The sequence below is a fragment of the Ptychodera flava genome, chromosome 13 (assembly GCF_041260155.1).
Source record: "Ptychodera flava strain L36383 chromosome 13, AS_Pfla_20210202, whole genome shotgun sequence".
Taxonomy (NCBI): Eukaryota; Metazoa; Hemichordata; class Enteropneusta; family Ptychoderidae; genus Ptychodera; species Ptychodera flava.
In genome coordinates this window covers 31,452,397-31,467,225 of record NC_091940.1, presented here as the reverse complement: position 1 = coordinate 31,467,225, position 14,829 = coordinate 31,452,397, and the positions used below count along the sequence as shown (strand labels likewise).

General features: G+C 39.9%; 1 protein-coding gene across 1 annotated transcript; it reads left to right on the top strand.

Annotated features, from left to right (window-relative positions):
- Window positions 1-9,990: 9,990 nt before the first annotated feature.
- On the top strand, window positions 9,991-11,151 carry LOC139148565 (melatonin receptor type 1B-B-like). Its single transcript, XM_070720052.1, has one exon. The coding sequence runs from the start codon at window positions 9,991-9,993 to the stop codon at window positions 11,149-11,151; it is 1,161 nt and encodes a 386-aa protein (XP_070576153.1).
- The last annotated feature ends 3,678 nt before the right edge of the window (window positions 11,152-14,829 follow it).

Here is a 14,829-nt window from a genome sequence, read left to right as displayed (position 1 = left end):
AGAGCGCGCGCGAGACATGTTCTGGCACTTGTCCAATGAGTCCCTTGAAACCGTTCACCACTGAACACGCAGATACAGCCGCAGGGGATGGGGCGCCTTGAAACCGTACGTGTCACAGAACGGGAGTTACGTACGGCTTTTTAGCGCACGCAAAATTCAATTGTTATCGATGGTAGATGTATAATAATGCATACAATGGAACCTCTCGCACTCAACGCATACATTAATTGAATTAGAGGTTTGCACAGTTGGTAAATAGTAAACAGTATTCTGACCACTCTGGGTTAGTTTATTTTTCATTATTCATCACTTTTGTATCGATTCTGACTCCGGACTCGAACGGGAGGTTGTATTCTGATGACTCTAGGATAAGCCGTGTATTTTTTATAATTCTACGCACTTCTTTTGGGGGTGGATCAGAATCATCACTTTTCTATCGATTCTGCCAGGCCTCTCACTTGATTGATGAAAATATCCCCATATGCCTGGAATATGAGTCCGCGGATTAAATGAAGGACCCAGTGTTCTTGCTAATGGTGGAGTTGTTCACGGATTAGACAAAGCAAAATGTTTGCTTGCCTGTAAAAATCATATGTAAAAAGGAGAGCAATCAGAGACTGGGAGTGGCCTTGAATCAAGAACTTAACGATCTCAGAGATGTTAAAAAATCAACCATGATAAAAAGACTGGCTGGAATAATAACAGGGATTTCTGTGAGCAACATCATCGTGCTGCCACTGGGCTCGATGAGCAACAGACATCTACTCGGCGAGCATCAGTGTGACGAAGGCGAATTATGACCCAGCCCCTTTTGCTTTTACTTTGGAATGAAGTAGTCGGAATTTTCTACCCTATAAGATTCCCGTTATTTGCTAGAGTTGCTCAAATGTGGGGGTAGCAGCCGGCAAGTCGGACATTCCGTATGTTTTTCCCCTGTAGCCAAAGAATGACAGCGGTTACAATTGAAGCCGAAACAGTACAGAATGGCATTCCACTTGCAATATGCATGCCAGCAAGGCTCCTAGACTTTACAGACAAAATGACAAAAGGGCGGATACTGCAAACGTTAAGCTTAGAAGTTTCAACACGCCTATGGTCGAATTCATGGGATTACTAAAACGTGGGTCATTGGTTTTGAAATGGACCATAATTTTGTCGGAAAGCATGTGCTGTACAACAGTACAAGACCATTTCGTTCGTTTGCCTCACGTTTAATCATTCTGCACGCTAAGAAGCTGACTTCAACTTATTTTAGGACGAAATTACCAACTCAAAGAAAAAAGTTACAACCAGATGAGCAGATATGAGTATGTATATATATATATATATATATATATATATATATATATATATATATATATATATATATATATATATATATATATTCCAATTTAGATAATTATTTTACATACTGCTATAATCTTCTAAATTTGCAACAATTGGGTCGTTGCTCTGTACTCATGGTTATAGTACTTGCTATAAATGGTTTTTGAAAAGATTCTGGCTAATCATTGATACTCTATATAGTCTTTTGAAGTTACCATATGCAAATGGAGAATACAATGGCTATAGGAGGTATCATTAACGATGGATTGCACTTTTTGATAACAGATGTTCTGTAAAGCTCACAAAATTGACTTAGTTCTTGCCTATTCATTTCCCGGCCAAGTTTACACGTGCCAGTTTTAGTTCTGTTGCTAACACTTAAGTTACCATACCATACCATAATGTTAAAATAAATATGCTTTCTATAAGGCTGTTGTACACCTTTTATACTCCTCGATTAACATTAAAGCTCATCAACCTCCTTAATAGAAACATACTTTGCATGTACTTTCAAACTTTTATCAATTTGAGATACTAGGTATTGAAGAAATCGACACTTTCAACAGACTGAGCATTCACTATCACTGGCTGAGCATTCACTATCACTTGCTCATGGATGAAATTCCTGCAATTCTAATCTTTTATCGATGGCAGTCATATCCAGTGATCTCAGCTTACACAAGTTTTGCAAGGTCGAAACATGCTCGAAATACATCTTTTCATCATGTCTTTCTCAAACAGTCCTTCATGCGCCATATCATTTGAAGAGACTTTCAATATTCCGCTTCTCATCTGTATATACTGTGAACAGTACCGGTGGTGAAACACAGCGTTGAGTGGTACCAGTGTTCAATCTTATGTCCAAAACAAATTTGTCCGTCTATATGTACACGGGATATGGCTATGATACTTAGTACAAATTATTTTTGAAAGGATTCTAGCCGATCATGTGTATTCTATACCGTCTTCTAGAAGTCATCATATCAAAACCGATAAAGAAATGGCTGAGAAGTGCCATATTCAATTTGACAAGATTCTTGTTTGTTACCATAGATACGATGTCAAAACATGAAGGGAAATGGCAAAATGAAAGAACATGACCAACGGCTATTCGAGGTTCATCCATAACGTAGCGGCTGTTGGCTTTTAAATGACCTTGCTTGTATCAATGTATGAGCCTGGAGATATAGAATCCAATCACAAAGTAGTGTTGTGATTCCTATACCCGTATACATCAATTTACACCTATACACAACTCCTCTTAACAATGGTTCGAAGGATGTTTTCTGTGTCTGAATCACGTTCACCAGCCTCCCAATTATGAGAGCATACATCTCCAGAAACCTTTCGCCGCACTGTGGCTGTGTGTTATCTGTGATATGGGAAGCGCCTTACTTAAGCTGAGCTCGTTACCATGTCAATCTTTTTAACACATGATTTTCCCAAGACTGTACTTTTGGGCAACCTTCTCACTTTATCACTCGTCTTTGATTTACCGTTTAATTTCTGACCATTTGGGGGTCCAACGGAGCATTAGGCACGAGCGATAACTGGGGCATTATCAAGCCTACTTAAAATCGCCTTTAGCAGGGGTTGTATGGTACATCTCCCGGTCAACGTCCGATGCTCGACCCATATTACATATGATAACATCCAGCCACGTATAAAATTAATAACGCAAGAGGTGTACGAGGAGCCAAATGTAAAAAAATTAATTTACACAATCACGCGTATCTTAGAGATAGAACAGATGGAAAATGTATACAGACAGGAATTTTCAATATATATATATATATATATATATATATATATATATATATACACACACACATAGGCCATACATATGTATGCATACATATACATAAACATAAACTACACGCATGCTCATAGTGTATTCATTCATAAATGTAGAATACATACACACATACATCAACGTACGAACGTATGCACATATATTCGCACATACATGCATAAACACAAGCATACATACATACATACATACATACATACATACATACATACGTACGTACGTACGTACATACATACATACATACATACATACATACATACATACATACATACATACGTACATACATACATACATACATACATACATACATACATACATACATACATACATACATACATACATACATACATACATACATACATACATACATACATACATACATACATACATGTGTGTGTGTTTGTGTGTCTGTCTTGTATGTCAATGTGTATAAGATAAATACCTGAACGATTGGATTCTCGTGTTCGTGATTCTCTCTTATCTTACAGGGCGTTGCAGGCTTCCTTAACTTCCCATTTCGATGTCTGGTATGCACACATTGTGTGCACAGAACGCATGGTGTTTCTATCTTACACAAACAACAGGATGCCGTACAAGAGATGCCGCCGTAATTAAGAAGTTAGGCCTTTATTAAACAGTAGACACACTTCAGATTACAGCTGGCGTGGCAAGAGAAAAAAAAACAAGTGACCGCCAGTACATATTACAGTTATCTATTTATACTAACAGAACACTGAACGAGAAATTCATTGAGTATAAATGTGAATAAAACTTAAAGCATATTTCGCCACAGCTTAGAGAACAACTACAGTGACAAATGAACTTTTTTATGGTAAGATATCCCACTGATCGAAAGAAAGCTAAACACTGTTCCGGTGTAATTTCAGCGACTGCTTGAAGTATGGCATATTCCAAGTTTTCGCTTGCAAGTTGTCGATAGAATGGTTGTGTAAACACAGTCTTTAAACATCTGAATGCAAATTCAGCAGCATTAAAATCTGGCGAGTACGTAGAAATGAATATGTACTCGATCCCTAAGATATCCAGAAACTCCGACAAAACTGCACTGCTCCCCTCTGTTATGGTGTGTGGGGCAATTATCAACAACAACGACGTCACCTGGTAACCGTGCTGGGACGCCGTTATCCATAACTGTGGATGCCGCTTCATCGAAGAATTATAGAAACGTGTCAGTGTTGGACGCACCACGAACGACATTTGCATGTGAAACACCAAGTGGGCTTATCATAAGATTCAATGTAAATTTGCACCAGCGTTGTACCTCTGAATTTCCACTGCAGGAAGTCCGCGTGGAGAGTGTACATATATTCTATTTGTTGCTTGTTAAGTGAAGCCACTCTCGTCAAAGAAACGAATTCTCATAGGATCGATGTCAGCTATGGCATCAAGGTAAGCTTGTGTATACATTAAATTTTGGTTGCTAAATCGCTCTGCAGCGGGCCTGATCATTCTTTTCCTTGTCCAAGGTCCCTGTCCTAGGCCATTTTTTACTGCATGGCAAATTGTTGACCTTGAACGGCAATATTTGCATTTTCTTCCAAGTTTTCCTGTATTTCTCCAGGCGTAATCGATGGCTTTTCCGTTTTTAGAACTATGATGTACGCGTGATCTTGCTCGTCTAATTTGTGATGTAATAAAGGGAAAGTGGCTTCACACATCACCCATCTCGTCTTGAATGTGCTTTGGTGTGTTTAGTGTCTGAGTTGTGTTTTGGTTGTTAGGGACCGTTCAGTTTTTACGGCCTGGGGGGGGGCGGCAAAATATTGTCGCCGGTGTTCAAAAAAATATAGACCCCCCTGCATTTTTCGTGAAAAAATGATGACCCCCCCCCTTTGTCAAACGAAAAAATTGATGACCCCCCCCCCCCCCCCCCCCCCCCGCTGAAAAATAACCAAAACTCATATGTCAAATTTACCCGCACGGTTTGGATTTGAACTCCGGTACGTGACGCACTTTATTCGTGTAGCAGAGATGCCAGTGCACAAACTTCTCAGCCACATCCATGCAAACGTCTGTTAATTAGGACGACTGTAAGGCAATTTTTAACTTCATTTCCATAGACAACTTATGTCCATGGACAATGTATCAAATAAACTTTATTTGAGTGGTTCGCCAAAGGCAGCCCTCCGGTTAAGAGGGTCATGGGCCATTACGTAAAGTCAACTTTATTCTAGTGGGCCACCAAAGGTGGCCCTCTGGTAAAGAGGGTCGATCATGGCCATTGCACAAAGTAAACTTTACTGACAGGGCTGCTGAAGGCGTCCGGCTGTTAAGATGGTCATGGGGTATTACAATAAAGTCAATTTATTGTAGTGGGCCGCCGCAGGCGGCCCGCCGGTAAAGAGGGTTGATCATGGCCATTGCATGAAGTAAACCTAACTGGAGTGGGCCGCCGAAGGCGTCTGCCCGTCAAGAGGGTCATGGGTAATACATAATGTATATTTATTATAGCGAAGGCGGCCCGCCGGTAAAGAGGGTCGATCATGGCCATGGCATAAAGTGAACTTTGTTGGAGGTATTATGTTTTTGAAAATGTGGTGACCCCCCCTTTCCTACCAGTGAAAAAGCGATGACCCCCCCTTCGCGGATTCCAAAATTATGATGACACCCCCCCTGGATTTTGCCGCCCCCCCCCCCGGCCGTAAAAACTGAACGGTTCCTTAGTGTGAAAATTAACAAATGAGTCGTTATTAAAATAAGCCATGGCGAGACGTGGGCGTAGTCAGATGTGTCTTTGACAGCCGTGACCCTTAGTCCCCACGTTTCGAAACCAGAGCGGTCTCTTCCTCAGTCACCTAAGATATATGTATATCTTTTTTGTTTTATGTCATGTCGATATTGTTGATCTCCTCTTCTTCTAGCAGTGAAGCCAGATTACTTCTGTTTGGATCGTAATGTTTTCGTTCGTTCATTGACTTGTTCCTTATGCAATGGACTAATGCATTGTGTCGCTGATGTTCGTATTTCTTTTGTAAGCGATGATCGGTTGTTTAGGAAATAAATTCCTTAATGTTGCGTCCTTTTCTATATGCTCCAAGTTTTCATACAGAGCTAGTTTGATAGCTTTTGTCTTTATATATGGGCTATATCTTGTTGTGAACACAAGTGTGTTTTTCGTTCTTTTTTTGTTCGCTGGTGTTCTAATTGTGTAATTCTGGTGGCGAACTTTGTTTGTGATGTATAATTCTAGAGATTTCTTCCTGTTTGTAGCCACGTTCAACTAATCTTGTATTGAATGAATTGACTTAAAGTTCCATTAGCTGTATCTTCTGGCGATTTTTCCATTAGTTTTGTTTGAATGATCACTGGCTCATGTTGAATAGCCTGTCAAATAACAGAGAATCGCATATTATTCGGAAACATTACGTGCCCTAAAACTACATAACATGTTATTTTACGACGAAAATTTCAATTTTTGTCCGGACAGAAATACAAACTCTGTTGACACGCGGATTGCAACGTAGGCATTCTTCTGCACCTGCGCGAGCCATTTACAGCAATTTCAAAATACAACCCTTTTCAGAATTAGAGCGCGAAGCCACTGCAGTGAACTGCAATAAAACTGCTTACACTAATTAGTTCCAGCTGTAGCCGTGGCCACTTGGTGTTGAACAAGGCTACTTGATAAGGACCAAAAAGTCTGCTTGTACAAAGGCAAAACTAGCTCTGTCTGAGCACCCTGTGTTCAAGATTAAGATACAATGTAACATTACCATGCACTGGTCCATGTACAAATCTTTTTTATTTCAACTTCCCCAGACAAACTGTCTGCATGGGACATACAATGTTGTCGACTTTGCCAGCTGGCTACAGCTGAAACTAATTAGTGTGAGCAGTTTTATTGCAGTTCACTGCAGTGGCTTCGCGCTCTAATTCTGAAAAGGGTTGTAAATATTCATTACTTATGCCCGGTACGTACGTCGTAGTCCATTGTCCGAGCACGTTGCGTAGCCAGATGTCTGGCAATCCACGACGCAATGTTGTTTTGATCCCACAATAAACGTGAACTTGTACATCTCGCGTGATCGCGGCGTCACCATATCTGCGTTCTTCCCAGCACGCTGAGCATGCCCAGACGTCAACAAACGAGCTCGGAAGGGCAACACGTTTGAACAAAAATTAGCAGTTTTATGTGGCTATAACATCACTAATCATGTTTGTTTCTTCGTAAAACAAAATTTTGCAACAAATATGAGCCTCCAACATGGAATTTTCCGAGGTAAAAAATGGTCAAAAGTTACAAATAATGGCCAAATAATTGCAAGTTCTGATGTATCTTAATGTTTCGCCTTTGATCAGGCCTTTAAAGGTAGAATTTGGGTGGCATGATGTTCTATGTAGGAATTGAAACGTATCTGTGGTTTTCGTGTGCGTTCTTATGTCCAGTATTTTCTCACTGTTATGTCGTTGACCTTTGTATACCACAAGATCGAGGTATGTTATCTCATGTGTCGGCCTTTCAAATGAAAATTTGAAAGTAGGGTGCATTTTGTTGATGCCTGAAGTGAATTCGTTCTGTTCGTGTTCTTTTCCCATAAAGATCATGAAAATATCATCTTTGAATCCAAGCCAGAGTAATATTTTCGATTGTATTCGCGTATTATTTTCATTTCCGTTTCATGGAATGTGATATCCGCTACTTCCGGCGAAGACGGAGAACCCATGGATACACCCAGGATTTGTTTATAGAATTCGTTATCGAATTCGAATGTGTTGTTTTTGAGAATAAGTGTTAGCATGGCTAACAGGTATTTCATTGTTGTTCCCTGGTTGCTGTTCTGGGATCGCTCTGCGTCTAATGCTTCGCCTATAAGTTGAGTGGCTTCGTCGTGTTGTTTGTTGTGTGTTGGTATACATAGACACCACATCTAATGTGACTAATATTGCATTATCCGGAATTTTGATAGTTTCAAATTTCCGGATAAATTCAGTGGTGTCTTTGATGTACGTTGGTTGTTTTACCACGACTTGTTTAAGGAAATGATCGACGAATTCTGATATGTGGAATGTTGGGCTTGAGCACCCGCTTATGATAGGGCGACCTGCGAATTTTGTCTTTGCTGGTGGCGGTTTGTGTATCTTAGGTATTAGATACCATCGTGGTGTTCATATTTTGAAGTTAGACGGATCAAGATATTTGAATGTATGATAATCTACATGTTTTTTATCATACATTTCTGCTGTCAGACTGTGTACTTGTTCGATAGTTCGTGGTGTCTCGTCCGCTAGCAGTTTTGTATAGTATTGTTTGTCGCTGAGTTGCCGTTCGCACTCATTGATGTAATCTATTGTGTCAATAATGGCTGTCCCTCTTCCTTTATCAAAGGGCTTAATTGTGATATTCCTGTTTCGGGATAGCGTTCTAATCGCTATTTTTTCTGCTCTTGTCATGTTTTTCCCAGTGTTTTGGAAGGGAATATTCACTAGAGCTAATTTTGTAGCTTCTATAGGTAATTCTCTAGATTTGTGTTTTCACTTGTGCGTGGAGTCCACGTGGACTTGATTTTAAATTTGTGATTTTCAGTTTTTTTGTGTCGCATTATGTATTGGAGCCTGATTCTCCTAATGAATTTGTTTGCGTCTTGTGCGAGATGAATTCTATGAGGACGTTTTGGTGTTGGGATGAATTTCAACCCTTTGCCAAGTGCATTGATTTCTGCGGTTGTTAACTTGTGTGATGATAGATTCTTGATGAATCTAAGATTCGTGTTGTTATTTATGTTTATGCTATGTTCGGCATTTGTACGGCGTTTAATTGTGTTTGAGATCTTATGGTGTCTCCTGTTGTACCGTGTTTTTCTGGCTTTTTTTCTTTTTGTCGTATTTTCTGTTTCTGTGTTCGGTGACACTGTTTTGTGTATGTTTGTGTTTTGCCATGGTGATTGTGTTACGGTAGTTCTCTTGTTGTTTATGTAAGATAAAAACACCATGCGTTCTGTGCACACAATGTGTGCATACCAGACATCGAAATGGGAAGGAAGCCTGCAACGCCCTGTAATTGGTTGCCACTCGGCATGCATATTTCTAAAAGACACCGCCGATGTCAGGCTTATTCTACTTGTGAATAAGTAAACCTGACATCACTGGCCGGGCAGCCATAGTTTGAGAGCCCTCCCATGACGTATGGATTTTGTGTAAATTTAATAAAAACGGTACCATCTTTATGGACATTAATGAGTTGTAGTATTACCGCTCATCGTCTCCCTAAAGGGAATAGCTATGGAGAGAACGCCGGGACACAGAAACAGAGTAGTGGCTCAAAGTCTTCAAAGATAGCACCGTTTATTTCTTATACATGGATGTTATATATTGCCAGGTGTTATCCCGTCTTCCTCGGTATTCCTAAACATACCGTTTATATTCAGTGGTTGTTTACATGCAAGTAAAATATGAACTCCTCATATCCTCTGTACATGTAGAAATCACGCTTGCTCAGAGAATCTCACACTGATACGTCAACATCATTATTATTTTATAATAATCTTTATGATTTCTTAACTTATATTTGGATCTTGGCGAAAGGTAACAAGTTTAGGGTATTACGTAATAATAGCAAAGTGACGTCAGAGTGAATGACCTCTTCTGCTAACAGCAGATTGCCATCAAGAAAGCAAGCTTATACAAGACGAAGCGTCCTCGTTGTCATAGAGATTTTAGAACGTCAAAGTGTTACAAAGTACTTCACATTTTTAACCAAGAGTTTCTTCTATCCGAAGAGTATTATCATTCTCAAGGCGTTTTTGATCACCCACTCAAATTTATGTGCGGGCTTGCATAGCAGTGAAAATAAAAGCCTTATCTCTCATGTTTCGTGACTTGTAAATTGGATATCAATGAAGAAGGCCAAACATTTCCTTTATTACCTGGATATTTGCCACTTCAGCACCAAAGCTTTCAGAAGCACCAGACCAAACGAACTGAGAAGCGCAACGAACGGCATGAATTCTACAAGCAAGCAAAGTTTTACTCGGCCAACCAATGATGTGGTAGTACATTGGCCAACGCAACTATGCGGTACACTGGAACTCCTACTAGCTACAGGAGCTCTGGTAGGGAATGTCATGTTCATTCTGATCGTCATCTTAAAGAAGAAACTGAGATCCTGGATGAACGTCTTCTTGGTTAATATCAGTGTAACAGATATTATAGCAGCTCTGTTCGTTTCGATCCCGACGGTCGATTCCTACTACCACAGGCAATGGCGGTTTGGATCAACGTACTGCCTCATTCACAATCTGCTTCATCCTTTTCTGCTGTCTACCTCGCTCTGGCTGACTGCATTGGTTTCCATCAATCGCTACGTCTACATCGTCCGTAACAACATCTATCAGCGATTTACAAACACAATCACCGTGACTTTGGCCATCGCATTTGCTTGGATCACTCCCATAGTGTCTCAATACTCAGCTTACGTAGACAGGTCGTCGTCTTCGTATGATCCCTCGGCATTTCGTTGTCGAAATCTCGTGACACCTGTACTTCTTCTACTCCTGATGTTCACTCCTTCCTTCCTTGTACTCGCATCGTACATTCTGATCATCGCTTACGTGATTAAGAGCAGACGCCGTGTACAGGCTCACGGCGCAACACAGCCAGGTAGCTCAACCCCAACAACAGGGCCAACTCCGAGAGAGCTGCGCATGTTAGCCGTGGTATTTGGTGTTTTCAGTCTGGTGCTTCTAGGCTATCTGCCATACGCTTTCATCCTGTTCGTTTCCAAGGTACGAAAGCAAAGTCCACCACGGGATAGTCTGGTCCTGGCCTACCCGCTAATGCACATCGGTGGAGTCATAAACCCCTGCCTTTACGGAGCAAGCAACATGCAATTCAGAAAAGCGTACAAAGAGCTGGTAACTGGTAAGCTGATTCGTTGTTGGAAGATGGGGACAAGCGACCCAGTGGTACCAACAACGGCAGCAGATTTGAGAAATTCCAGCGATAGTGCCAATGTACGTGGTACAAATACTGATAATACAACTGAGCAGAATATATAACTTTTAAAAACTAGAATATAAAATTGCAAAGGTCAGGCGATAGTATTCACGTTACAATTTTCCTGAAGCGTGCGTACACGAAAAAAGGTTGGTATCTATTCGGATTCAGCAATTACAGTTGTTTTGTTCATAAATAATTTAGACTACCCAACAAAAGAGCAATTTGTTTTGTTTGTTTTCATGTGAGTGGAAAGTTCGCCTTAACCTTATGATATATTAAGATTTATCCGATTGGAAATTTATTTATTTAGTTGACAAAATTTTCAATGAGAACAAAAGATTGACAATGTTTTACGAGCACTTCATTCACACACTGACGCAAGAACCTTAAATGGAGAATTCGAGAAGGGCGCCTTCAAAGGAATTCGCCAAAATTGTTTACAGCGACACAAAGCTGATTTGCACGCGGTCAAAATTAAGGTTGCAGTTATTTCACAGTTCTTTTTTGTCTTGCAGTGAGTACTGTAGTCACGTGTCTTTTGTATTCCTTGTCCAACGACTGACTTGCGTTCAATGTGTTGTGAAGAATGTCGTTATCAGTCATATTCTTAAATTAACGACCAAAAGCATGTTGTCGTAGGTAGTCTGTTACTGTCAAAGATTTGAATTATTAGTGAATTTCGAATTACCTCTCTAGAGTATATTGTCTATTATGCTAAAATTGCGGTTCAAACTTACTGTGAAATACTATAGGAATCTCATTTTGCATAGTGGATGTAATGCACTTAGTGTTCACGCGTTACTTTCTTGGTGGAACTCCGATCTAGGTACATTTCGAGTAGCGGCAACCCGTGTTTTTCATCTTGTTACCGATAAACATCAGGTTTGACATTATAAGTAAACCGTCATTGAGTCGGACATGGACTTGTTCACGGCAAGTTACTATAGTAACTGAAGGCTTGGAAAGTTTCTGTCATTGCTGCCGCGATGCCGCCATTGCTGTCAGTATTGTCACTGACTGCTTCTGTGTTGGGCCATTGTCGCCGGTGTGTCAAGTGAGCGTGGCCAGAGTAATACTGTATATTATCAGACCAGTGCTTAGTTTACCAGGTATTAACGCAAATTTGCGAACTAAGCTGAATCGCGCGGCCATAACTCCGTTTCCCGAGAGCTGTTTCCAAGCCAACATCGACACTTAGTCATCTGTAAACTTCAGTCGGCGGAATCCATCGGTCAAGTCTCCCAGCTACTGTCTATGGTCAAACTTAAGAGGTTCATACCATAAAAGAGCGGACTTTTTGAACGAACTGTTGTGCATGAATTGTTGTGCGTAACCCGACATCATCAGGTATCTCAGTGAGCCGCGATTTTTATGCTAAGTTTTACTTACACTATTTATTGTATTAATATATATTTTTGTGTGCTATACAATAGAAGTCTCGGACAAGTAGATAGTGTGTGTTTTTACTAGAAATAGGCATTGTAGAAGTAATTAGAAATAAAATAGAATAACTAGAAATAGTTAGAAAATCTTATTTTTCAGGAAGGTATTGAATCAGTCAAAACAGGAAACTCACAGCATGCGTGTGGCTTACAACTCAGTGTTACTTTATGGAGTTAAAATAATTGTCTGCAATAATTACCGTATTTAAAGATTCAAACTTAGACTGTTCAGGGAGAAAGCCATGGATCATATGTTTCCCTCGTAAATTTACTGCCTCTACTCCGCGCGTTTACAGATTTCCAGCGTTGTTGCTCAGTACTTTGAAAATGGACACGTTTGCAGTTTTCAATACATTCAGCTTATACACTCTGAAATGAGGTATCCTTCAATCATTTTCATAGATTCAATTTGTGAGTTCGAGGTAGCTTGTCATTCAAAAAAAAGATGAATTGCTATACTGACTCCAATTCTCTTTCCCTACACTGTATTATCATGTGACTCCTATAATTTGTTTGTTGTGAAATGTCGTTGTAAGTCTTCAGAAGGAAATACGCAAACGATCAGCACATTTTCCTTGCAAAATTCGTTTTGAGTGTACTTGAATTTTCGCTCCGTAGTCTAGCCCAATACTAAAATATTTCTGAGGGATCTCCTGCCCTGTTTCCCATTGATATCGAATAGAGTAAGTACTGTACGAGGCAGTTTATTCTGTTATTTATTCAAATGATATTGAATAAAATAGCTGTTAGTCGACAAATCTGAATCATAAACAGAACCCGCTTCCAGTCATTCAGTGAGTTCATGATAATTAACTGTGATGTTGATATTGTCCAAATCACAGGTATTTGCTCTCCTGCCTTGCACCTGTCAAATCCACGCCATGGCTTTTTTTCGGAACGACTTCCTACAAAAATCTCTCCAAATAATAATCAACGACAGCCTCTGGTGTTTCTCTTCCTCAATCAACAAACCCATTCATCCATCTTAATTTCAACGCCGATCCTTCATTCACCATCTGCATAAACAACATTTTTCACAGACGCCAGATAAGTAATTTTTGACCTGGTGAGACTCGTTGAAACAATTATTTTTCGCCAAACTGGCAAATACCGTCTCTTCCATCCATACTTTCTCAAGCTTGTTTTCCAAATTAAACACTTTCAGCTTTTTTCTGGTCGTAACATAACCAAAATAAGTAGCACGCTTTTACCAGCTTCATAGGCCACGGTATTAGGCAAGCTTTTTGTGCAGGTGCATAATTTCAATCCTTCAGTTGTCTCTTATTCATGAGTATTTCCCATATTGATCAGTGAGATTGGTACTTAGTGCCTCGAAAGTGAAAGAATTAGATTTTTGCTGAAACTTTCGATGACACTTTCGACCATACTCTTACCAAATTAAGAATAAAAATCAGGGGTCACCGTGCAAAGTTTGGAACTAGAGAAACAATTAACCTGACATTTAACAATCTTTAAAATTCAAAATGGCTGCCATCCATTGGTTAACTCTCCGGAGAAAAATGCAATTTTCGATTTTTTAAAAAACTAATAAGGTGCATATTTCCAACTCAAAGACCTGTAAAGTAAGCCCCCAAAAGTGGTGGATCAGGAAAGAATTGTTAAAATTTGAGAGTCAGAATATCTATCTCAATACTCTTTCTGATAATCCCATTTTTCGTCATAAACCCATATCATCATCGTTTCATATCACCCAGTGGGGCACTTCTGCAATAAAAATGGACATCAGTTCTAACAGTTGGCATCCCTGCTTGACATTCGGGTAACCACAAGAAATGAGTAAAAAGTCCTTTCTTGTTAATTATTCCACTACTACATTCAATGTATCGTCGTCCTCTTCCACTTTGTAAAAGAGTTTCGAAAACCAAATATCGCAAAGGCAATAAACCTGCAAAGTTGACAAGCATTCTTGTGTCAACGACTCTGCAAAAGTAAAAAAACACAATTGCTCTTCTAGTTTGAGACTTTTTTTTCAGTGCAGTGCAGACGGAGTGGCAGCATGGTGGAATGTTTTCCTCTGAATGTAATTTACAACTCAAAGTAGCGCGACTGAGTGTGTGACAGTTAGACATAAAGTTGGCCATACAGCATCGCCTTGTATCCTTGCTTAGTTCGGCGTTGTTCCTAGGGAGGGACTGTGACCTAACCGAGGAAATACCCTTGGCTTTGGCTAGTGAAGTGATGAATCTGATACATCATGCGTGTTCTTAAAATCCCTGATGATACTTGCACGTTATGCTCTTTGTCACCAACAAATTGTGATGGCGTTGTTAGACT

Bases quoted from the DNA above. Each gene is read 5' to 3' on its own strand.
- LOC139148565 (XM_070720052.1), top strand. From the start codon at position 9,991: ATGAAGAAGGCCAAACATTTCCTTTATTACCTGGATATTTGCCACTTC.